The sequence below is a fragment of the Nymphaea colorata genome, chromosome 1 (genome assembly GCF_008831285.2).
Source record: "Nymphaea colorata isolate Beijing-Zhang1983 chromosome 1, ASM883128v2, whole genome shotgun sequence".
NCBI lineage: Eukaryota > Viridiplantae > Streptophyta > Magnoliopsida > Nymphaeales > Nymphaeaceae > Nymphaea > Nymphaea colorata.
In genome coordinates this window covers 12,773,439-12,798,247 of record NC_045138.2, presented here as the reverse complement: position 1 = coordinate 12,798,247, position 24,809 = coordinate 12,773,439, and the positions used below count along the sequence as shown (strand labels likewise).

At 39.0% G+C, this 24,809-nt stretch overlaps 1 protein-coding gene across 1 annotated transcript; it reads left to right on the top strand.

The window, feature by feature from the left end:
* Positions 1-13,930: 13,930 nt before the first annotated feature.
* On the top strand, positions 13,931-20,210 carry LOC116253329 (ARF guanine-nucleotide exchange factor GNOM). Its single transcript, XM_031628105.2, has 3 exons — positions 13,931-14,088; positions 14,936-15,887; positions 15,958-20,210. The coding sequence occupies exons 2-3, from the start codon at positions 15,147-15,149 to the stop codon at positions 19,633-19,635; spliced, it is 4,419 nt and encodes a 1,472-aa protein (XP_031483965.1). The 5' UTR covers positions 13,931-14,088; positions 14,936-15,146; the 3' UTR covers positions 19,636-20,210.
* The last annotated feature ends 4,599 nt before the right edge of the window (positions 20,211-24,809 follow it).

Below are 24,809 nucleotides of genomic sequence, written 5' to 3'. Positions count from 1 at the left end.
TTTTATTGCATAAACTAAAGATTGCATTTACTTTTCAGTGAAGAAATTCAATAATACATTGAAATTATATATTACAATGTTAGCCAACTTATTGTAGAGTGAGAGAGATGTACAATATTCAAATTGTTACGATTAAAAACAAAACTCATTTGGAAGGGAGAGAAGTGTACAATCAACTTCTAGTATATGAATAGTCAACTTATTATTCAATATTGGCTGCATTATTGTGGAGGGAAAAAGAAAAAAGATAGAAAGATAATTCGAATGAGAGAGAGCTATTATAATTGAGATAAAGAGTGTTAGGAGCATTATTATAAACCAAGTTTTTCCCTCATAAGATTCTGGCAACAGCTGGTATACTCTACTTGCGGTACACCATAACCAACATGAGACAAACACTGCACCTGTCACAGGCTGACTCTTTGAGGCCGTACGACACGACAAGAGCCTATTTGCCGTTAGCCTTCAAACCAGCGAAAAGGGCTCAAAGATGATTTTGGAAAGCAAAATGCATAAAGAAAATAAAGTGTGAATAAAAAAATCTTACAATGTATTCATGTTGGAAAACTTGTACATCACGAGAGAGTTAAAAAAGGAAAATCTCAACTTGCTTACATAGGGTTGGCCGAAGCTGCATACAAAGATTCCCATGCCAACCACCCAAAACATAGAATCCCCAACATTAGACAAGTGGGAGGGTACTCCCTTACAAGTGAACAAGCATAAGGAAAGACTCAACATAAGTAAATGAAGTACATAGCAAAGCAACAGACTGTATAGACTCTAGACACAGAGGAACATGCTCTCCCCTTCAAATCATGCACCATCCTCGGCGCCAGCTGCTTCATGATAGGCTTTGACTTCCAGTGCGTAGTGCTGCTTTATACAAAATGCATACTCCCATATTGAGTTCTGCTCATCTATCCACTTCACTTGATATTTTTTGCTCGCATTTCTTCCATTTGTCAGTCTGCCGCTCGTTTCATCGGTAGGGCTCATTGCATGATCGAGTCTCGTTCTAGGATGCTTCTATCAGGGTCTTTCTCATCAAAGCAGAAGGGCTTCATGTTACAAACATGGAACATTGAATACACCTTAAAGTTTGGCAGCAAGTTTAGCTTGTAGGCTAGCTTTCTGATTCTCTTTAGCACTGTAAAGGATCATTTATACTTGAGGATTAATGACTTGTGTTGACCATAAAATATGGTTGTGTGGTTAGGATAAAACTTCACGAAGACTTCGTCGCCCACTCGAAATTCCATTGGCCTTCGAGTCTGATCTGTAAATTTCTTCATCTTTTTTGCAGCCTTATATAAGAATGTCTTAGCCAACCTCATCTGTTCCTGCCAATCGCTGACAAACTAGTATGCGAAAGTAGGTCGTCTCTTCTCTTGGGCTGCAAGGGTATGAAGCATCAATGGCTGCTGCCCAGTGGCTATCTCGAATGAACTATGTCTAGAAGACTCACTCTTCTATAAATTATAGTAAAATTGAGCTACATCCAGTAATTTCACCCAATTCTTTTGTTTCACACTGACATAGTGTCGAAGGTATTGTTCCAACAAGTCGTTGATCCATTCAGTTTGGTCATCAGTTTGCAAGTAAAAAGTTGTTGAGAATAACAAATCGAAAACCAACAAACGAAATACTTTGCGTCAAAAACTTTTTGGTGAAGCGGTCGTCACGATCACTTACAATGCTTTTTAGCATGCCCTAGTGTTTCACTATATGCTTCACAAATAACTGCGCCGTCTTCTCCACGGGAAACATTCCTTAGAGGCTGGGATGAAGGTCGTACACTTCGAGAATATATTCACAACCACAAGGATGGAGCTAAAATCGTCAACTTTAGGTAAGTTGACGATGAAGTTCATGTAGAAACATTCCTATGAACGTTCTAAAATTGGAAGAGGTTCCAAGAGGCCGACAGTCTTCTGATTTGTTCCCTTATCCTATTGGCAAATCAAGCAAGTTTTCACATATGCCTCAACATCATCGCACATCTATAGCAGTAACAACCACGTTCGAAGAGCACCAATGTCCACTCCTGGCCAGGATGGCCTGCGCACAATGAGTCATGACATTCCTTCAGAAACTCTTGCCGAAGGTTGCCACATCTAGGTACGAACACACGTCTGCCCTTTGCAATTAAAATTCCGTCACACAACCAGAATCGTCATGTTTTTCCCGTCTCAACTGCCACGACTAAGTGCTTAGCTATAGGGTCCTCCTTCATGCCTTCTCGAATCCGCCCAAGAAGAGCACTTTCAAGTTGTGCTTCAGATGATGCCGTCCGAGTAGCTGCCAACTCCGCCTTCTGACTTAGCACGTTGGCTATGACATTCATCCTTCTTGTCTTGTACTCTAAGGCAAAATCAAATTCCGCAAGGAATCCCTGCCATTGGGCCTGCTTCGGGGTCAACTTCTTTTGAGTCTGGAAGTAGCTTGTGGCTACATTACCAGTCTTCACCACAAATTGAGCTCCCAACAAGTAATGTCTCCACGTGCGAAGACAATGGATAATGGTTGTCATTTATCTTTCGTGCATGGAGTATCGATGTTCCGTGTCTTTAAGCTTTCTACTTTCATAGGCAACCGGGAGACCTTCCTACATCAACACTCCACCAATAGCAAAATCTGAAGCATTCATGTGAACTTCAAATTTCTTAGTGTGGTCGGGTAACCTGAGCACAGGCTCCTGCATCAGAGCCCTTTTCAATACACCAATTAAGGTGATCTAATAATGTTTTATTAAGATAAACAAGATTAGTTGAAGTTAAACTTGATTAAGAAGATAATATAATATAATATAGTAAAAATATGGTAATAATATATAAAACATTCAAGATAAGCAAGAGAGCACCGCTCCCCTAAAAAGGAGGTGCCTCTACATGTGAAGGAAGAAAAAAACAAAGAGAGAGAGAAGAGATAGAAAAGAGAGAAAGGAGAGAGAAAGAAAAGGGAGAAAGGAAAGAGAAAGAAAGAGAGAGAGAAGAGAGAGAAAGAAGAAAGAGAAATTCAAGACAATATACCTGGGATGGCGGGAAGATCGCATGGACATCTGACAACTCAAGTGGGCCACCCTACGCACAATTGTATGGTTTTAAATGTTTGAAATCGGTCTACATTTTTGTCAAAACGGACAACAAGTGATTTTTTAAGTCGTACTTTGTCTATTTGCATTGTTGAATACATATTCGGATTCATCAACATCAATAGACCATATCTACGGAGACAAATTTTAATTTTGACGGTCGGATTGTTGTTTACCAAGTACGCTCGTGTAGGGGCACTTTCATAGTTTTAAGCAAATGGTCCAGCCTATAAGCGCACGGGTTGTACCTCCAAACTTGTGTTGTGATCTTGAGTTCAATGGTACCACCCAGCCTAGCGCGTCCACTGGCGCTCAACTAGGATCGCTTGACCAACCCAAGCCAGCAATGGTTAGGCAGCCATGGTCATGCCATAACCATGCCAAGGCTAGGCCAAGGCCAGGCTAAGGCAACCGGGCTCAGGCTCGACGAACCTAGTCTAATCCTTAGCTTTTATTTTAAGAACATAGTTTTGTGATACCGTTAGTTTAACCTAATGTGTTTATTTTGCTTAAACTCGCAAACTTAAGAAATCATCCATGACTCAAGGTTTGCTAGTTGTTAGCGTATTGATTGGTCTTTTTCAGTTCTCCCTTTGCATGCTATTTGATTTTATATTTAATGCTTAAATCAAGTTAGATTGCCTGACATACATGCAACATACTCAGCATAATTCTCATTCATGTATGACCATAAAAGTTATGCAACAATTAATAACAAAATGAATTAGAAGCTCGATGGAGTGGCACAGTTCTGAGGGTGGTGAACGATGGTTCATAGTTGTAATTGTACCAGGACGATGGTCCTTTGTCGTGTACCACCTGAGAAGACACAGTGGGAGTTGTCTGGATAAGGACCCTACTCAGACATGGGAAGTCTGATTAGACTCTCGGCCCAATGTGAAGCTACAACTCATGAGGGTCCAGGTCTGATGGGACTAGGCATGGTAGATGCCTTAAGTTTCTCTCTTGCCCTCAAAATCTATTAGCATAGAACATCTTACTAGGTTCAATCAGTGGGGAATCAGACTCTAGCAGTATTTTAAACAAATGGAAATTGAGTAAAAGATGATCGTGGAAGAATATATCACATGTATTGTGCCACACAAGGTAATATTCAGTGATGATTGAATAAACTAATGAATAGGTGATATTGACTGATAGTTCTGCTTACATATTTTATATTCATGATGTGAATATCATCCTATTATAATATTATGACATACTGTTTTCGATGTGTGAATTACATCTTCACACACACCTTGTCTGTAGGCCTACTAAGTATGATAAATCATACACATGTTGTAAAATTTTTACTATTTTTCAGGCGATTTTGATACACCACAATAGTGAACAAGGGAGATCTTGGTAGAGCTGACAATTACGACCTACAGACTTCTATGCGACTGTTATTTTGGCTTTTGTATATATTTGTGTGGTTTGCAGCTCTATAACTAGCTCAGAACGGTTGGTGAGGCCTTCAACATGTAATCTATAAAGTTGATCTAGATTGATACAAATTTCCACGCATGAAATTTGATTGTTAACCACACTATCAATAAATGTGAACCTAGACCTTAGACTAATTAGAACCATTAACTACCCAGGTCGTGCCATGTGCTAACATGCAAGCAATTATCTGTGCATGGACCGATGCCAATTACGTAGGTTATGTTATTGTAAATGTTGTGCTACCAAAAAAAAATATTTGGATACTTTTCGGGATGTTACAAACTTAAATGGTATCAGAGCGATGTGCTAGTGAGCCACACATGTCCAAACTTCAGATCATTCTCCAATCTTGCTCTGTGGTGGCACGAGTAACTTCATCAGTAATTCTGTGTTGATTATTGATTTATGTGGTTCAATATCTATTAAATTTATATTTATATGTACTATAAAAAACTATTGATCATCCTTCTAGGGATGAAAATCAATTACAAGGATGGGTAGAGTAGAGGTATTTTATTATGGAATCCCTTCACACTATGTCACAATACATGCCATCGTCCTTTACAAGAGTTGGTGATTCGGAATTAGCAGCAGTATCGATTGAATTTTTCACGTACTACAAATATTAGAAGATCAAAAAGCGAATTTTGGCACTTACCGCTTGGAAGGCGTTGAATGTCTTTGGTGGGACACCATCAAAGAGATCCAATTCCCATAAGGAACAAAGATTATCTAGGAATAGTTTAAAGAAGTTTCCATGGAGGCTTATTTTACCGAGAATGAAAAAGATAAGAAGTTAGAAGAGTTTTTAGCATTAAAACAAGACCCAGGAATGATTGTGCAGGAGTATATGGCAAATTTCGAAATCTTCTCAAATACTATCCCAGCACATATACAATAGAAGCAGCCCAAGCTAAGAAGTATACAAAGGGCTTAAAGGATGCATTGAGAGGTAGAGTGCTTCCCAACAAGCCGAAGACCTTGGTTGAGGCCCTAGATATGGCCAAGGCAATGCAAGATGACTGGGAGCAGAATGTTCATTCCCAATCCACATTTAAGGGAAAGAGAATTTGTGAGTATTAGAGCAGGCCAAGAGGTCAATTCAATGGTCATGGAATAAATTTTGGGCCTTCAGTGAAGAAATAGAGATCAGCTGGCAGAGGTCAGTTTCAGCAAGGATTCCAGTATACTGGTGGAAATACCCAACAATAGAGTCAGTCTAGTCAACCCTTAAAGGATGCAGTTTGTGGGACTGACAATGCTACCTTAAATCTAGAGTGTGCCTCCATTGTGGACAACAAGGACATTATGTCAAAGATTTCCCAGTACGATATCAACCACCAATGCCCTCGCAATCTCAAAGAGTTCCAAGACTTCCACAACTCCCTCCACCTCTGAAAGCACCAGGGTGTGTTTCTGCCATTAAGTCTCCTGAGCCAAATCAAGAACAGAATACTCATTAAGGTGTTTTTCTCATCACTGAAATTTATGCTCACACTATGTTTGATTCTAGAGCCACTCATTTGTTTATTTCTAGTGAATTTGCTAAATTATTGCCTATGCTAGGTGAAAATATGGGATTTACTTTAGTAGTGCATTCACCTTTAGGAGTTGAAACTATTTTATCACACTTATTCATCTCATGTTGTAGTTATTATTGCTAATCTTAACTTTCTTGCAAATTTAATTGTGTTAGTATGGATAACTATGATGTGATTTTGGGTATTGATTGGTTGAGATGAGCATTATGTTTCTCTAAATTGTCATGATCGAAAGATTTTATTTACTCCACCCAGTAAGTTGGCATTAGAATACCACTTTAGTGTGAAAATGCCAATTTGAGATACTATATCTACTATGAATGCCCAAAGGTGTATTGAAAATGGTGCTACAATATTCATTGCAAGTATTGCTTGGTCGGAGCATTCACCAAAAACACTGGTAGACACTGAAGTAGTGAAAAACTTCCCCTATGTCTTTTGAGAAGATTCGTCAAGCCTACCTCTAACCAGAGAAATATATTTTGTTATCGATGTTCTCCTAGGGACAGCAATTGTTTCTAAGGCTGCTTACAGGATGGCCCCAACTGAATTAGTAGAACTAAATAAGCAATTACAAGAATTACTTGACAATGGATTCATTACACCCAACATCTCACCTTGAGGAGCACCAATATTATTCGTGAAGAAGAAGGATGGATCATTCCGGTTGTGTATTGATTAGTAACTATAAAAAATAAGTATCCCTTGCCTAGAATTGATGATGTATTTGATCAATTACGAGAAGCATGTGTGTTTTTGAAGATTGGTTTGAGATTCGGTTATTATCGTTAAAAAACAAGAAGTGTGATATTCCTAAGACCGCTTTTAGAACAAGGTACGAGCATCATGAGTTTAAAGTTATGCCATTTGGATTAACTAATGCCCCAACAACTTTTATGAACCTCATGAACCGAGTGTTCCAACCATGTTTGGAATTGTTTATAGTTATGCTCATTGATGACATTCTTATTTACTCAATGACTATCGATGAACACAAATAATACTTAAGGATTCTGCTCCAAACCTTGAGGGAGAACAGGTTGTTTGCCAAATATTCGAAGTGTGAATTTTGGTTATAAGGCAATTTTCTTGGGACACATCATATCTGCTGAAGGCATAGCAGTTGATTCCGCAAAGGTTGAAGCTATTTTGTCATGGGAGAGACCGAAGAATATCACTGAGATGCAAAGTTTTTTGGGTCTCACAGGTTACTATCAAAGATTCATACAAAACTTCTCTCGTATTGTTGTTCCTATGACATGACTTTTACATAAATGAGTAAATTTAATGATTGACTAAATGCTAAGAAAGTTTACAAGAGTTGAAGCACCAACTGGTCTCTGCACCAATTTTGACAGTCCTTCTGATACTGAAAACTTTATTAATTATTCTGATGCATCAGATACTGGCTTAGATTGTGATCTAATGTAGACCAATCATGTTATTACCTATGCTTCATGGCAATTAAAACCATATGAACAAAACTACCTAGTACATGATTTGGAGTTGGTAGTGGTAGTTTTCGTTTTAAAATCTGGCGACATTACTCGTATGGTGAGAAATTTGAAATGTATACAACCCATAAAAGTCTCAAATACATATTTTGTTAGAAATAAACATTAGACAACGACAGTGGATGGAATATCTAAAAGACTATGATTTTGAAATTCTTTATCATCCATGTAAAGCTAATCGATGGATGCTTTGAGTCGTAAGGAAAATGGATCAATAAGTTGTATGCTAACCTAACACTGAAACTGATTAAGGACTTCAGAGCTTGAAAACCTTTCGTAGCTGCTGAGTCTGTGATTGGTTTGAATGGACTCTTTGTCAAGCCTGGCACTCTAAATGAGATCAAGGGTAAACAAAAGGAAGACTCCGATTATGAGCACCTAAAAGCCATGTCAGAAAATTAGAAATCATGTATGTCTATAGACAAGAATAAAATAATTTTGTTTAGAAAGCATCTATGTGTGTCACGATTGATAATTTCAGATAGAGATCCCCGATTTCTACAAAATTTTGGAGGCAGTTGCAACAGGCATTTGGCACCTGTTTGAAATTCAACACAACCTTTCACCCACAAACATATAGTCAATCAAAACACACTATACAAACATTGGAAGATATGTTATGTACATGTGCACTTGATTGGAAAGGCGAATGGGTTAAACATATTAAATTGATAGAATTTGCTTATAACAATAGCTATCTTGCAAGCATTGATATGGCACCACAAAAGGCATTATATGGGCGACCATGCTGATCACCTGTTTATTGGTCTAATATTGGAGCCAAAAGTATTGATGGGCCTATGTCGATCCAATATTATTTCGAGTAAGTACAAAAGATCATACAACGACTCTTGGCAGCACAGAACCGACAATAGAGTTATGTTGATAACCATTGTTTAGAGCTTGTCTTTGGTGCCGGTGAATACGTTTTCCTTAGGGTTTCTTTGACAAATGGCATCTTTTATTTCGAAAATAAAGGAAAACTCAGCCCATGATATATTAGATCATTCAAGATTTTAGAGAAAATTGAGGCTACTGCTTATAGATTAGCTCTACCACTACAATTTGAGCACGTTCACAACGTGTTCCATATTTGACTCAACACATATGATCAAAGACCAGGAAACTATGCAATAAAGAGATTCCCATGGTGAAAGGTCGATGGTTGCAACATATAATTGAAGAATGTACGTGGGAACCGGAGGATGCCATGAAGAGGCAATACCTAACCAACCCTAGTTGATAACTAGTTTTCTTTAAATTTCACAGACGAAATTTCGTTGGGGGGGAAGAATTGTAAAATCTCCATTTTTTAACTCATTTATTAAATGTGTTTATATTTATTTCCCTAGAATTACATTGTTCGCATGTAAGAGTCTAGGTGCTTAGAGGCACGAAACATGCTCTGCGTAGGTTTGATCGGAATGAGAAACAAACATGTATATTTCATATTATAATAAATTTACCAAAAGGGGTATATATGTCATTAAGTGTTAATGCAAGGGTTAGATAGTAAATTTACCTTGAGGGAGGACTGAAATTTCAAAAAATTGACAAGGGTATTTTGATCCAATTTAAATATTAAGGTCTAAACACAAATTAAGGTGATCTAATCATGTTTTATTAAGCTAAACAAGATTAATTGAAGTTGAACTTGATTAAGAATAAAACATAATATAATATAATATAATACTATATAAAACATTTAAAATAAGCATGAGAACACCGCCCCTTTAAAAGGGAGGTGCCTTTTAGTGTGAATAAAGGAAAGAGGCAAGAGAGAGAGAAGAAGGAAAAAATTAAGGCAGCATGCATGCGATGGCGGGAAGATCGCATCGATGCCCAGCAACTCAAGTAGGCCACCTTACGCACAGCTCTCTGGTTTTGAATGTTTGAAATTTTGTCAAAACGAACAAAAGGCGATTTTTCAAGTCATACTCCATCCATTTGCATGTAGGAATGCATCTTCAGAATTCCCCACCATTTCTTGAGCAGACAAATTTTAATTTTGATGGTCGAATTGTTGTTTACCGAGTGCGCTTGTATAGGGGCATTTTCGTAGTTTTTTTGCGAACAGTCCACCCTATGAGCATGCAGGTCATACCATCAAACAAGACTCGTTTCATGATGCTGAGTGCAAAAGTACCACTTAGCCCACCGGCGCTCGGCTAGGATCGATTGACCGACCCAAGTCAACCATGGTGGGTTGAGCGAACTAGGGTTGACTAACCATGCTAAGCCAGTAGACCATGGTTAGCCGTTCATGGTCATGCCATGACCAAGCCAAGGCTAGGCCGAGGCCAAGCTATGGCAGCTAGGCCTAGGCTCGATGAACCTACTCTGGCCCTAAGCTTTTAGTTTAAGAATATCTATAGTTTGCAAAAACTCACAAACTTAAGAAATCATCCATGACTCTAGGTTTGCCAGTTGTGAGCGAACAGACTGGTCTTTTTCAATTCTGCCTTCGCATGCTATTCAACTTGTATATTTAATGCTTAAATCGTAACATATTGCCAGAAATGCATGCAACATACATTGTCATTCATGTATGATAATAAAAAGGTCATTAAGATGAATTAGAAGCTCGATGGAGTGGCACAGTTGTGAGGGTGGTGAATGACAGTTCATTGTTGTAATTTTACCACGACGATGGTCCTTTGTTTTGTACCACCTAAGAATACTCAGTGGAAGTTGTCTGGGTAACAACCCCTACTCAAACATGGGTATAGTTGGCAAACCCGACAGATCGGAATCGTTCACTTAGTGGGTCACAGGTTAGGACCCAAGCGATTCACACCAAGACTTGGCTGACTCGGCCGAGTCAGGTCCAATTTGGGTTTTGGCCATATAAAACTAAATTAATGATCAAAATTGATTTTGGTTCCCTTTTTTTCTTGAATCAATATTGAAAGACCAAAAAAAGGAGGAGGAGGCTGAATTGGTTGGTTATATATATATATATATATATATATATATATATATATATATATATACCCGGGAGGGTGGACCATTTGTTGGCGGTTTTTGCATTTTCGACAACCCTCAAGCTTAAAGCCGTGGTCGGTCGGGCTATCAGTGACCTCCCAAAACATGTCTTTTTTTTTTATTTTTTTACATTTTAATGATTTCACCGAATCTTTAAGCATTGGGTAATTAATTATATCATTTGGAAAAAAAAAATAGAAAAAAACAGAAAGCTAGAGTCAGGTAACTCAGTTTCATGTTGATAGTCCAATTCTTTAGTACTTGACCCAGCCGAGTCACCAAGTTGATTTACAGTCTGAGTTTGATTCTCGAGTTTGCCAACTATGGGCGTGGGGAGTCTCATGAGACTCTCGGCCCAATGTGAAGCTACGGCTCATCAGTGTGTCCAGGTCCAATGGAACCAAGCATGTTTGATGCCGTACGTTTCTCCCTTGCCCTCGGAATCGGAGAACATCTCACTGGGGTCGATCAGTGGGGAAACTGCCTGCAACAGTACTTTAAACAAGTGAAAAGATGATCATGCAACACCGTGATTGCCTTCAACTGGCTTCCCCTTTGTCATTGTCTTCTTCTTCATTATTTCCTTTCATCCATTACCACGTTCCTTTCCCATCATTTTCCTACCATCTGCCACTCATTGTGCAATATCTCTATAACTGCCTTTGATTGAAGCGGTCGCGTGCCTCTTCTTTTCTTCCTCACTGTTGCTAGAGAGTGTCGATTTGAGACATGGCCAGTACGAAAGACTGAGGCGCATCTCTAGATTTTTTTTTTTTTTTTTTTTTTTTTTTTTTTTTTTTGGCTCTGCCAACACTCACCACCCTCTAAAAGGCTTTTAAGCTTGTTGGGGTAAGGGATTCATGATGAACGATAATGGAGTAAAAACAATAAATCCTTACAAAGGGTCATCCGAGGGATGCATGGTGAATGATGGATAGGACTTAGTTTAGACCGTGAAAATGAATGGTCATTCTATGTCACAATGGTACGGGTACTGGTACAGCATTTTTGTAAATCTTGGTATGGTGGTATGGTGAATATTATATATTATTATATATTTTTAATTCAAAAAATTAAAAAAATCAAATGATATCATCACATTCCTTTCATAAATCCATAGATAATCTCATAAATAAAAAAAAGAAACAAAAACAAAACTTTTGAGGTTATAATATATTTTGGATCTAATTCTGACCCGAATCCAGATCCAAACATACCGGGCCATGCCGCCATACCGATACCATTGTACCAGTGTACCGTTACGGGTACTCCACCCAAAGAGGCGTACCACTGTAACATAGTGGCCATTATGAAGCGAAGTATCATGAAAGGTGAGGATGTATCGGATTTGGGAAATTGGTAGATCCTAAACCGCTAGGTATCATGAAAGGTGATGATGTATCGGATTTGGAAATTGGTAGATCCTAAACCTCTAGGTCATCGATAAAAACTAGACATTTAAGTTTTTGTTAACATATTATTTTGAACAAAATAAAAGCATCAAAATATGTTTATAAAATCTAATTCGGTATAAAACTTGCTTTAGTTTATGTTGTTTTTACGAAAAATGAAGATTTCTCCATGATCAAAATTTTGATGTATAAAAATACAATCAAAATAAAAAAACGATTAACTTAATGTATGTTTCCCTTCAATATATTATTGAGATTATATCTACATAAGGTTAGATCACAAAAAAAAATTAAAAAAAAACCCTGAATGTTTGCATTCAAATAGTTAGTTTTTTGTCCCTAACCTAGTGGTCTAAGACCTAATTTATTACAAATCATAACAAAGTGAAAATGAGGGGTCATTATACAAACATGGCTAAAGTTGGTCATACATGCGGTTTGTTTGCATAAAGTCAATGGGCGAGTATGTTAATAAATTTAATGTCATGCTATTAGCTTTAGTGGAAATTCTAAGACACTAAAAGCAGGTCTGGTACTTTAAGAGAATCAGAGGAAAGGGTATAGGCTTTGGCTCCCTTGTTGGACGGTAGGATGAGATACTCCTAATCACCCAACTCAAGTGGGAATCTAAAACTCCAGTCCTTTTATACTTTTGATAAAAAACCACAATTTTTGGATGATGTAAACCTTGCATGGGCAAATTATAAGCGTGTGTTCAGCAAACTTGTATAATAGAGGAACTCAATTATTCCATGGAGTGGGTGATGAATCAAATGCAGGTTGCAGACCCATCCACCATTGTGTCTCGCTTTTCCCTCAAAACATCCAAGAACACATGCACTTATGTAATAAAAACCTGTCTTTTCTACAATCATATCTCCCTCCCAAATAAGATTTGCTGTTACTGTGGTTCCATTAGTAGAAATCAAGCTGCGTAAGTTCCTAATTTTACGTTTAAAATTACCCTAGGCAAGTACTAAAGTCTACTATGAAAGGCGTAGTATAATTGGTTGGACTGGTGAACCAATGAAAGTTTGCTTGTCGGTTCAATTATGTGGGCACTGTTTTTCTGGACTGCAAACGGTAGAAAGGAGGGAAAGGGGCAAAGCGTGTTTGGTTGCAAGGGGAGGGAAAGGAAAGGAAAGGAAAGGAAAAGAAATGGATGGATTGTTTAGTGTAAATCCCTCCCCTCCCAAATCGGACGGATTGGGAAGGAAAGGAAAGAAAGTAAGTGGAAAAGTTTTTTGTTCCCACACTACCCCTCCTTTTCTTTCACCTATTTCTAAATCCATGTGCTATTTAGTCTTTTTTTTTTATTTCATTCCTTTCCCTTCCTTTTCTATCCAAACAACTTTTTTAATCAACTCTTTCCATTCCTTTCCATTCCCTTCCCTTTCTCTTCCTTTCCCTTTCCTTTCCCTCCTTTTCCATCCATTCCTTTCCCTCCCTTTCCCTCCTACCAAACAGGCCATAAGGGTAAACAAAATTTTAATTGATGATAGGAGGGTGCTCTGGATCTGGTGGGGTTACATGATATAAATGGACCAAAGTTCACCTAGTTTTAACATTAAGGTTTCAAAGAATAGAATGAACTTTGTGGGGGCATACCCCCCATAAAACCCCGCTACCTCCGCCCCTAGGAGAGGAGATTGAGGTCGACGTGAATTCTATATTACTACACTTATCACGAATTGGATACTAATTGGAGGGCGCAAGTCCAAACCCAAATATCAGTTGGACGTCCGAGCTTTCCTTCTTTTCGGCCGTTCCTGACCGAAGCTGGCCTTCACTCGGGTGGTGCTTTAGATGCCAGGTCGAAGCTCGATCTTGACTTCTCTGGTAAACACATTTTGCGTGGTTTAGTTCTTGATAACTGGATCTATATGTGAACACGGACCGGATCTGCTGAAGAAATCGCTTTTGATAAAGCGCTTTAAATCAGGAAGAAAGTTTGACTATTCAAGTGCCAATTTGATAGGCGTTCTCTTTCCTGCAAAAGAGAAACGGGAGAAGGAGCGAAAGTTTCTCTCCCTCTCTCTGGCTGTGTCTCTGTGCGTCAAACCCTAGCCCCAGCCCTGATCCCTATGGATGAGGTACGCCGGATCTAACGCTGTGGTTTAGAATCTAGTGTGCTGCGTAGGTGCTTTGATCAGTTAGGGTTTCGATCAACTCGGTTTCCAAGAAATGCGGTTTAATTTTGCGTTGATTATGTTTCGTGGCAGATGTATTGGTATTTTCTTGTCCTTTTGGGTTCATATCTCTTGAGTGCAGGGGGATCATTGGAGTTTTTTTTTTCTCCTTACTGGTGTTTGTAGGATTCGTGTTTTACGGTGTTTCTTCATCCTGTTTCTCTTTCTTTTGGAGCTTTACGATCGGGTCGAATCTTGGGAAATTGTTGAATTCCAAAGTCGACTGATGTTTGTTCCATTACTATTAATTTTTTCCCAAAACTCAAACCTTTGTCGCGATTTTTGAACGTGTTGGATCGACCCTTAAATCGGTTACTTTCTTAAGTTCTGTGATTCGGCGGTGACGAGGAAAAAATTTGGGAGCATCTATATTTCGATGTTGCAATCTTGCTCCGTCGCTTCACCATTGGTTGAACTTCCTCGATATTTGATGAGGAGCTCAATTGACATGTGTTTTGGGATATTGAAAACTCTTGGAGGCATCGACTTTGTTCTAATGATTGACCATGACTAGCTTCTTGCTTAGTTGATTGTAGCTTCACTTTCAAAAATCTTGTGGTTCCTCCATAATCAGGTGATCCTTTGAGGGATGAATTTTGTTCTGCTGCCTTTTTACTAGACCGAACTTTTGTTCTTTGAGGAGTAAATAGATCTATTACTTTGTAGATACTGGCTTATTAGGTGTTGATATTGATTGTCAAATCTCGCTTTATTGAGCTTTTGGTAATTCTGTTCTTTAAATTTGCTGTAGGGCTTGGTATCAACAATAACAGCGTTTGATGTTCTTATCAGACATAACTTATAATTCTGCATCCATGAGAAACAATGGGATTCTCCCTCGTCTAGGTATACTGCATTTCTTGCCAGAAATGCTTCGTTGATGTAGGCTTCATGCATTTTTTCTGTTGCTGTTGTCGCTGGGGTTGAAGGGATTTGAAATTTCTGCTACACGTTGCTTCAAAATGGGGCGCCCGAAGATGCAGACAGAAATTAATGCAATTGCCGAAGAACCAGAGGATAATGAATGTTCATCAAAAAGAGCAGCCTTGGCCTGCATGGTAAATTCAGAGGTGGGTGCTGTTTTGGCTGTCATGAGGAGAAATGTACGATGGGGCGGTCGTTATATGACTGGTGATGATCAATCAGAGCATGCTCTTGTTTATTCACTAAAGGCACTTCGGAAGCAGATCTTTTCATGGCAACAGCAGTGGCAGACGATTAATCCAACCACGTACCTTAAGCCATTTTTAGATGTGATTCGATCAGATGAGACTGGTGCACCAATCACAGGGGTGGCCTTATCTTCCGTATACAAGATTTTGACTTTGGAGATTTTTGATCTAAGTACCGTAAACGTGGAAGAAGCAATGCATATGGTAGTGGACGCTGTGACCAGCTGCCGGTTTGAGGTGACTGACCCAGCATCTGAAGAAGTCGTGTTGATGAAGATTCTCCAAGTTCTTCTTGCCTGCATGAAAAGTAAAGCATCAGTTATGTTGCACAATCAACATGTCTGCACTATAGTGAACACGTGTTTCCGTGTGGTCCATCAAGCTGGCACAAAGGGTGAGTTGCTTCAGAGGATAGCCCGCCACACCATGCACGAGCTTGTCAGGTGTATATTTTCTCATTTACCGGATATTGGGCACTTGGAGTCTACCTTGGCTAGTAAAGAGGGATCTCGTCACAATCCAGATGCTCTTGTAAGGAACACAATTTTTATGCAAGTCTTCAATATTTTCTTGAAAATGCTAACCATTTTTCTTTTTGCAGGTGGATGGGCATGAAAAGGACTACAGCTTTGGGAATAAGTCCCGTGATAATGGGAATGGGAACCTTGAACCTGATGTCCCACTTGTTTCTATGTCTTTCCCTTCAAATGCTTCAGTGGTTCCAGCATCCAGTCTGGTAGATGATAACTCTATGGAGATTGCCAATAACTTGGAGTCACCAAATGATATGCATCTTATGAATGAACCCTATGGGATTCCCTGCATGGTTGAGATATTTCATTTCATGTGTTCACTTTTGAATATAGGTGAGCATGTTGGCGTGGGGCCACAGTCAAACCCAATAGCATTTGATGAAGATGTCCCACTTTTTGCTCTGGGCTTAATCAATTCTGCTATAGAATTGGGAGGGTTGTCTATACGTCAGCACCCAAAACTGTTGGCATTGGTGCAGGATGAGCTTTTTCGGAACTTGATGCAGTTTGGTTTGTCAATGAGTCCACTAATTTTGTCAATGGTCTGCAGCATTGTGCTGAACTTGTACCTACATTTGAGGGAGGAACTGAAGCTTCAGCTTGAAGCTTTCTTTTCATGTGTTGTACTGAGACTCACACAGAGCAGATATGGAGCTACATTCCAGCAGCAGGAAGTCATAATGGAAGCTCTTGTTGACTTCTGCAGGCAGCCGAATTTCATGGCAGAGATGTACGCAAACCTTGATTGTGACATAACGTGCAGTAATGTGTTTGAAGATCTTGCTAACTTGCTATCAAAGAGTGCATTTCCTGTCAACTGTCCGCTTTCTGCCATGCATGTCCTTGCCTTGGAAGGGTTAATTGCTGTCATTCAGGGCATGGCTGAAAGGATTAGCTCTGCATCTCCTGCTTTGGGCCACGGCCCAGTGAGTGACCTGGAAGAGTACACAGCATTTTGGACTGTTAAGTGTGAAAGCTATAATGATCCTAATTATTGGGTCAAATTTGTGCGCCGCAGAAAATATATCAAGAGGAAGCTGATGATTGGAGCAAACCATTTTAACAGGGATCCTAAGAAAGGGCTAGAGTTCCTCCAAGGGACACATTTATTGCCCGATAAGCTTGATCCTCAAAGCGTGGCTTGCTTTTTCAGGTACACAGCTGGATTGGATAAGAGTCTTGTTGGCGACTTTTTGGGAAATCACGATGATTTCTGTGTACAGGTGCTGCATGAATTTGCTCGGACTTTTGATTTCCAGGAAATGAACTTGGATACTGCTCTAAGGCTGTTTTTGGAAACTTTCAGATTGCCAGGAGAATCACAGAAGATACAGAGGGTGCTTGAGGCATTCTCCGAAAGATATTATGAGCAATCACCCTATGTTCTTGCAGACAAAGATGCTGCTCTAGTCTTGTCATATTCTATCATAATGCTTAATACAGATCAACACAATGTTCAGGTGAAGAAGAAAATGACAGAAGAGGATTTTATACGAAACAATCGAACTATTAATGGTGGTAGAGACCTTCCTAGAGAGTTTCTCTCTGATCTGTATCATTCGATCTGCAAAAATGAAATTCGTACAACTCCAGAACAAGGAGCTGGCTTTCCGGAGATGACTCCTAGTCGTTGGATTGATCTCATGAGGAAATCGAAGACGACTGCCCCCTATATCACCTGTGACTCGAGAGCATTTCTTGATCATGATATGTTTGCAATCATGTCTGGCCCTACCATTGCAGCCATTTCAGTTGTGTTTGAACATGCACAACATGAAGAGGTCTTCCACATGTGTGTTGAAGGCTTTTTGGCAGTAGCAAAGATCTCTGCGTGCCACCATCTTGAAGATGTATTGGATGATTTGGTTGTTTCTCTTTGCAAATCCACAACACTTTTAAATCCTCTGTCATCTGAGGAACCAGTTATTGCATTTGGTGATGATACTAAAGCAAGGATGGCAACTGTTACTGTCTTCACTATCGCTAATCGATTTGGTGATTACATACGCAGTGGTTGGAGAAACATCCTTGATTGCATCTTGAGATTGCACAAGCTTGGGCTTTTGCCTGCTCGAGTTGCCAGTGATGCAGCAGATGATTCAGAGGTGTCTACAGATTCTAGCCATGGGAAACCTGCCCCTGGTGCTGTATCAGTGTCCCATATGACACCAATGGGTACGCCTCGAAGATCTGCAGGTTTGATGGGTAGATTTAGTCAATTGTTGTCACTTGACACAGAAGAACCCAGGTCACAACCTACTGAACAGCAGCTTGCTGCTCATCAACGCACTCTTCAGACAATCCAGACATGTCATATTGATAGCATTTTTACTGAAAGTAAATTCTTGCAAGCAGATTCACTCTTGCAGCTTGCTAGGGCCCTTATATGGGCAGCTGGTAGGCCTCAGAAAGGGAATCCATCACCTGAGGATGAAGACACTGCAGTATTTTGCTTGGAGTTGCTGATTGCCATCACATTGAACAACCGCGACCGAATTGTTCTTCTTTGGCAAGGTGTTTATGAACATATAGCCAGTATTGTACAGTCAACAGTGATGCCTTGTGCTCTTGTTGAGAAGGCTGTTTTTGGACTCCTGCGTATCTGCCAAAGGCTGCTTCCGTATAAGGAAAACTTGGCCGACGAACTCTTAAGGTCCCTACAGCTCATATTAAAGCTTGACGCTCGTGTAGCTGATGCTTACTGTGAGCACATCACCCAGGAAGTTATGCGTCTTGTGAAAGCTAATGCTGCACATATTCGGTCTCAACCTGGCTGGCGAACCATCTGTTCACTGTTGTCTATCACAGCTCGACATCCTGAAGCATCTGAAGCTGGGTTTGAGGCGCTTACATTTATCATGGTCGAGGGTGCACACCTCTCACCAACAAATTATGTGCTTTGCTTGGATGCATCGAGGCAGTTTGCTGAGTCCCGTCTTGGTTTAACAGACAGATCTCTTAGGGCGCTGGATCTGATGGCTGAATCACTCCCTTGCCTTGCAAAATGGCATTCAGTGGCCAAAGAAGGAGGAGATGACTCCTCTAAGGTATCACAGGATATTGTGGAGATGTGGCTGAAGTTGGTGCAAGGTTTGAGGAGAGTGTGTCTTGAACAGAGGGAGGAGGTGAGGAACCATGCTTTATCTTTGCTTCAGCGATGCTTGACGACGGCGGATGGGATTGGGGTCACTCCAACTGCATGGTTGCACTGCTTTGATCATATCGTGTTTACTTTGATTGATGACCTGCTTGAGATTGCACAGGGGCATTCTCCTAAAGACTACAAAAATATGGAAGGTTCTATGGTTCTAGCACTGAAACTGTTATCCAAGGTTTTTCTTCAATTGCTGGTTGATCTGTCTTCATTGCCTAGCTTTTGTAAGATGTGGCTTGGTATCCTTACACGGATGGATAAGTATGGAAAGGCTAAAATTAGAGGAAAGAGATGTGATAAGCTTCAGGAGCAGGTGCCTGAAATTCTAAAAAATATACTTCTTGTGATGAAAAACCGAGGAGTTCTTGTTCAGAGAAGTGCTTTAGGTGGTGACAGCCTATGGGAGTTGACATGGATGCATGTGAATGCATTTGCCCCTTTCTTGCTGGCAGAAACTTTCCCAGATCAAGAACCACATTCAGTGGACAACAAAACCACAGTGGTTCACAGTTCATCTGCATGTCAGCACTCTGACTTGGTTGCAGAAGGTGTGCTGGCTTCTGGATCAAGTAACAAAAATGGAGGAGGATAAAAGATGAAAGGAAATGATAAAATTTTCTTAGTTTCATATGAAGGGCCTCAAAGGAATTGTTATGTATATATATTCCAGGAATGCTGCATCCTTCTTGGGTGGATTGAGAAATTTCTATTACAACATCAGAAGCAGAACCTGGAGAGGGGACACGAGAGAGCATGGCTTCCCTCCCAGTCTTGAAAGTTCTATTATTCTGGTATCTTTTTGAAATTCTTTTGCAGCTGGGCTTTCTGTGAGGATAAGCAGATAGCCTGCTAGTTCCACTTGAGTTGCCATTTTGATTGCTTATTTCGTCCTTTAAGAGGACTTCTTGTCCCGATAGTTGAAGTGAATTGCCAGAATACCTTCAGACTTTTATGTAAACACCTTTGTCCACCCTGAATTTGGTTACTTCTGATAAACTGATGTTGATGTATCTTTGAAATTATTTTCTTAGCGCATTCAGGCTTCTTTTTGTATATTTAGCGACTTCAACTCTCTGGGTACGTGCTAGGCTGCGAGCACGATGATCTACTTCACATGTCCTGTTCTATTTGGCTGATTTGAAATACATTGTGCTCTCGTCATGCCCATTTCTGTGCCTTCTGTTTTTTCTTTTCCACATTGTCAATTTGGATGCTCGGAGTAGTTGTAAGTACGTCTAAATGTTAAGTGAAGATATTCAACTCTTAGTCTTTGAGCAGCAGTTGGACTGCGGCGCCAGTGTGTGGGTGCAGGCCTTAACAACTCGGTCTGTATATTATGTGGTCCTTTTACTTTCTTGTGGTTAAACCAGCTGTTAATTCTTCGTAACGTGTAATTTTTTTGGTCTTCAGGGAAATAGTTTTGTGCCATTATATGGAAATACAGCTTTAAATATGGAATGTGGGGTCAGTTATGATGCTTCCTATGATTACTAGGTTTGGGGCAAAAGCCAGACTGCTTAAATACAACATAAGTACAATAATTATGGCGTATTTTTTAAGATCTAACATCGCAGATATGATCTTAACAATTAGTTGATGGAAATCATATGTTAAGTTAATTATTTTTAATATAATTAGATTTTATATGACGTAAAATTGAATGGCTTATATAACATCGAAATTTTGATGCTGGAGAAATCCCATATTTCATAAAAACGACTTAAACTGAAGCTTGTTTTGTATCAAGTTATTTTTTATAAACATTCGAGCGTCTACGTTTCCTGTGCATCGCCTGAACACCCTGCGAGGGGATCCTCGCTTGCACTCTCAGTTTGGTAATCTTTTAAATCTGGTGACGACCCTAGCAATTGATTTCTATTACATTGTTTGGATTTGATGCTGTTATGTTTTGGATGCTGAACCTATCCTAGAGGAGCTGCTGATGGAGAGGACGAGTGCTGCACCGAACCTGAAGATGGAGAATATGCGCTCGCCTGGGGGAGTGGTCCAGTAACGACGCAGCTGTATGGGACCTATTTGGATGTTTTTATTTTGTTTTAAACTTTTTTTGTAGCAAAAAATTAACCGATCTGGTTCTTGTCCGTGATCTAGGATCTATCATTTTTTCTATATAAAAGTATATAATATAATATAATGTAATATAATAAAAATACATTACAAAAATTGAAATCAGCCATCCAATTCCATTTATGGGTGTTTTTTTTTAATATTTTATGACGCCAAAAGTTTTATAAATGGTGTGCGATGGTGGCAGTTCATTAGGTAACCAGAATGCGTACTTTGTGACTGTTTTCAGCACTGCAGAATGTAAAAAAACTTAACATTGCAAAATATATATAAATAAATAAATAAATAAATAAATAAATAAATATATATATATATATAATATAAAAGTTGGTAAAAACCAGATCACTTGAGACAAACCCATTAAAATTTATTTATTAATTTTTTTTTTTGCAATCCAAACCTTGTAGATATAATTTTAAGAATGATTTGGTGAGAAACATATATTAAATCCAAAACGCAAATTGCAGTCTAGATTTCTCCCGAAAAGAAGATGACATAATTTAAGATCATGGGATGAAAAGATCATCACAAGCATAAATTAGATTAAAACAGCACCTAATCTGACAGAAAAACTAAAACTTTAATCAAATGATTAGGCCTTCCAAAGAAGAACATGCTGACAAATGCTTGACATCTTAAAGCGGCTGGTAGCTTCAAGGAGGTTGCTACTTACTTTGCACCTTCAGAACCCCTCTTCAGAGTACGCTCTAGGAACCACTTCCTATGTTAAATCAAATTTAAAATGGGATCTGGATGCGTATGCAGTGATAGAAATCAGAAAATATGAGCTATCAACAAAATATGCATGAGAATATACAGCTACATGCAAGTCACAAAAAATGTGTTTAAAAAAAAAAACACATAAAATGCAAGAAATAAGTGAGCCGTTTAAAAAACGCCAGAACAAGAAAAACAAAAGGAAGGGCTTTCGCATTCTTTTCATGTTTTTTTTTTCCTTTTTTTATCATTTGAAGCATCTTTTTTCACGTTTTTAATGCCAAACTACTTGCTTTCATTTTCTAATTTTTATTTTTTTCTTTTTTTTTTATGTTTGTGCTATTAGGTTCTCACTTATTTGATCTTTTTCCTAATTTTTAGGACTTCTTAATTTTTTAAAAAATTTACAGTATTTTCTTTTTCAAATTCACCTGATTATACCTAAGAAAAACTTCGCTGTTTAAAACATAAAAATGTTTTTTGCCACAGTGATGCAAACTAAGCTATGATGCATGAAAAACTATGGACATACCTGGCTTTGGCATCACCATTGCACTGGGGTGAAGAAGACCAATCTCCTCATGTGAAAGCACTTCCTAGAAAAGTCTCTGTTGCACTAGCAGTTAACTGCTTATAAGAAAAAGAAGCAAGATAGGATCATACCAGGAAGAAGGAGAAGGTGGCAGCAATGAGGCTCAATGAGTGACAACATATTATTCTTCATTGCAAGGTGGCCAGACAAATTTGGGAGGGGAGCTTGGCCAAGTTTGGCGTCAACTATTCTCCCACATGCAGCTTCATATTCGAGATCATTCGGTGGATGCAAAAGAAGGTGCATGGCGGGTGGAGGAGGGTGTGTTGGAGAATCACCTTTCTTGTTGTATGCTGGTGAATCTAGTGGCATTGAAACAAGATGACTCATGAAGAACAATTAGTTGCAACTAGATACATTAAAGAAGACATTTAGTCTACATGTGTGGACACATTTTTGGGTATCAAATGGCCTAAAGAGGTAGAAGGCTTGGTGCACATTTGGGCTATTTCTAACCTAATGTGCTCTGACAGGTGTAGAGAACCTTCTAACATGCTCTTCTTTGAGGTCACACAGGTTGTAATGGCAGGCAATTGAGAGTTGCAGGTAACTCTTATTTTAGTGATGGAGCCAATTGTATGTCGATTTTGTTGACTTCAAGGGGCAGGGTGCTCACAGGCGAGTTGGAGGTGTTTGAAAAGATGTTCAAGTATTATAAAGAATGTGGTGGTTTCATATCCATATGCACCAAGGTGGAAGCCCTCAACCAGAAGTTATGACAACATTATGAAGGTAAAAGACTGGCTGGAGTTCTACATGCTGGTTAAAGATTTTCACCACAATGTCAAAGATGAAAAGGATTATCCTACAGCCGAATTCGGTTACTTCATCACCTCTCACATCAAGCAATGGAGGGATGTAATTTTATGTGCATGATAATGTTGATCTTTGATGTTTTTTCTATATGAAGGATAGCTCATCTTTTGGGTTATCCTTTCCTTTTGTACAGATATATTTGTTCAATAAAAGTAGGGGGCTGCATCCCCTAGCAAGCTATTATTGCGAGGCTCAATGAGTGAGAGTTTTCTTTGGAGAATTGTTGGTAAAAAGAGGAGATGAAAGGCAGGTGGTGAATCTTTGGGGTTGAGAAGATGGCCGAGCCCTCCCCCATTGTGGGGTATTTATAGTTAACAACCTCATATTTTGTTTTGCAAAATTCCATATAAGTACCTAACTTTAACCTATTTCTAACTAGTCTCACCAGCTAAAACTAATTTACTTAAAGGTTGGTGCCACCTAGAGGACATGTTGGACCTAGGCTTAGATCACATTCCAGGTTTGGGTCTACTCTTGGAATTAATTATTTTAAATGATTCTACCTTGGATGTCCTAAAAGCCCTATTTATGCTCCAAATTGTTCATTTTAATTCTGGTTTCGGTGAAACTTGAACAGAGGCTCCCTCGTATCTACTAATTCATCATAAAAAAGAGTTTTAAAGCATTAAAACACATACATGTTCTTATTGTATATGTGCATTTCATGCGTTATTAAATTGTCTCATGCTTACATGTTGCTAATTCTTGAGCAGAATTAATATATCGAAGAAAGCATAAACCAAGCATGCGAAAGCAAATGACTAAAATGAATACATAACTACCTAACTCCACTGCAACAAAAGGTAATAGTGGGCACGACAGTGGCACATTTATAGCTGCACAACGAGTGGAGCCAACTTGGGCGCGACTCGAACTCGCTTGAAAAAACTTGGTTTGAGCTCGACCCATTTATAAAAGAGCTGAGTATGAGCTTAAACTTATACTCAAAATGTTAAATGAATCGAGTTTGAGTTGCAAGAACTCAATTTGTTTAAACTCGGCTTGGCTTGTTACCTAAAACTAGTTGAGTTACAGAAACTGGTTCACCAAGTTAGGGCAAAAAACGAATTTTGTTTATTGTTCATTTTGTTAAAGGATTAGAATATATTTGCATGACAAGGCCGACCCACAACCCACCTACTATCTATCAAGACCTGAAATCTTCTGAAGTTTTAATGGACCAAGAGTTCAATGTGAAACTGTTTGACCTTGGGTCTTGTGGGTGATAAGATGAATGGATCTTCACGTGTAATGAGGATTTATGGATACTATGCACCAAAATGTGCTTGAAATTGTCAACTAATAGAAGCCGTTTACTGGGTCTCTTGCATATTCCTTCGAACTTCAAAGCAACTATAGATCGAGGAAATTTTGGATATTTTGAGCTGTTTGGAAATGGATTTTGCAAAACATTTTTTTGGGGACTAGGTTTTCTAGTTTTAATAATCTTTCTAATAATTAAGCATTAACTTGGTGCAACTTGGTCCTTGTCTTTTGTGCATCTCAATTAAGACAATGGATGTCCCAATTTTCGTTCCTTTTTCTTAGAATAT

Bases quoted from the DNA above. Each gene is read 5' to 3' on its own strand.
- LOC116253329 (XM_031628105.2), top strand. From the start codon at position 15,147: ATGGGGCGCCCGAAGATGCAGACAGAAATTAATGCAATTGCCGAAGAA. The intron at 15,888-15,957 runs GTAAGGAACACA...TTCTTTTTGCAG, and splicing joins GTCACAATCCAGATGCTCTT to GTGGATGGGCATGAAAAGGA.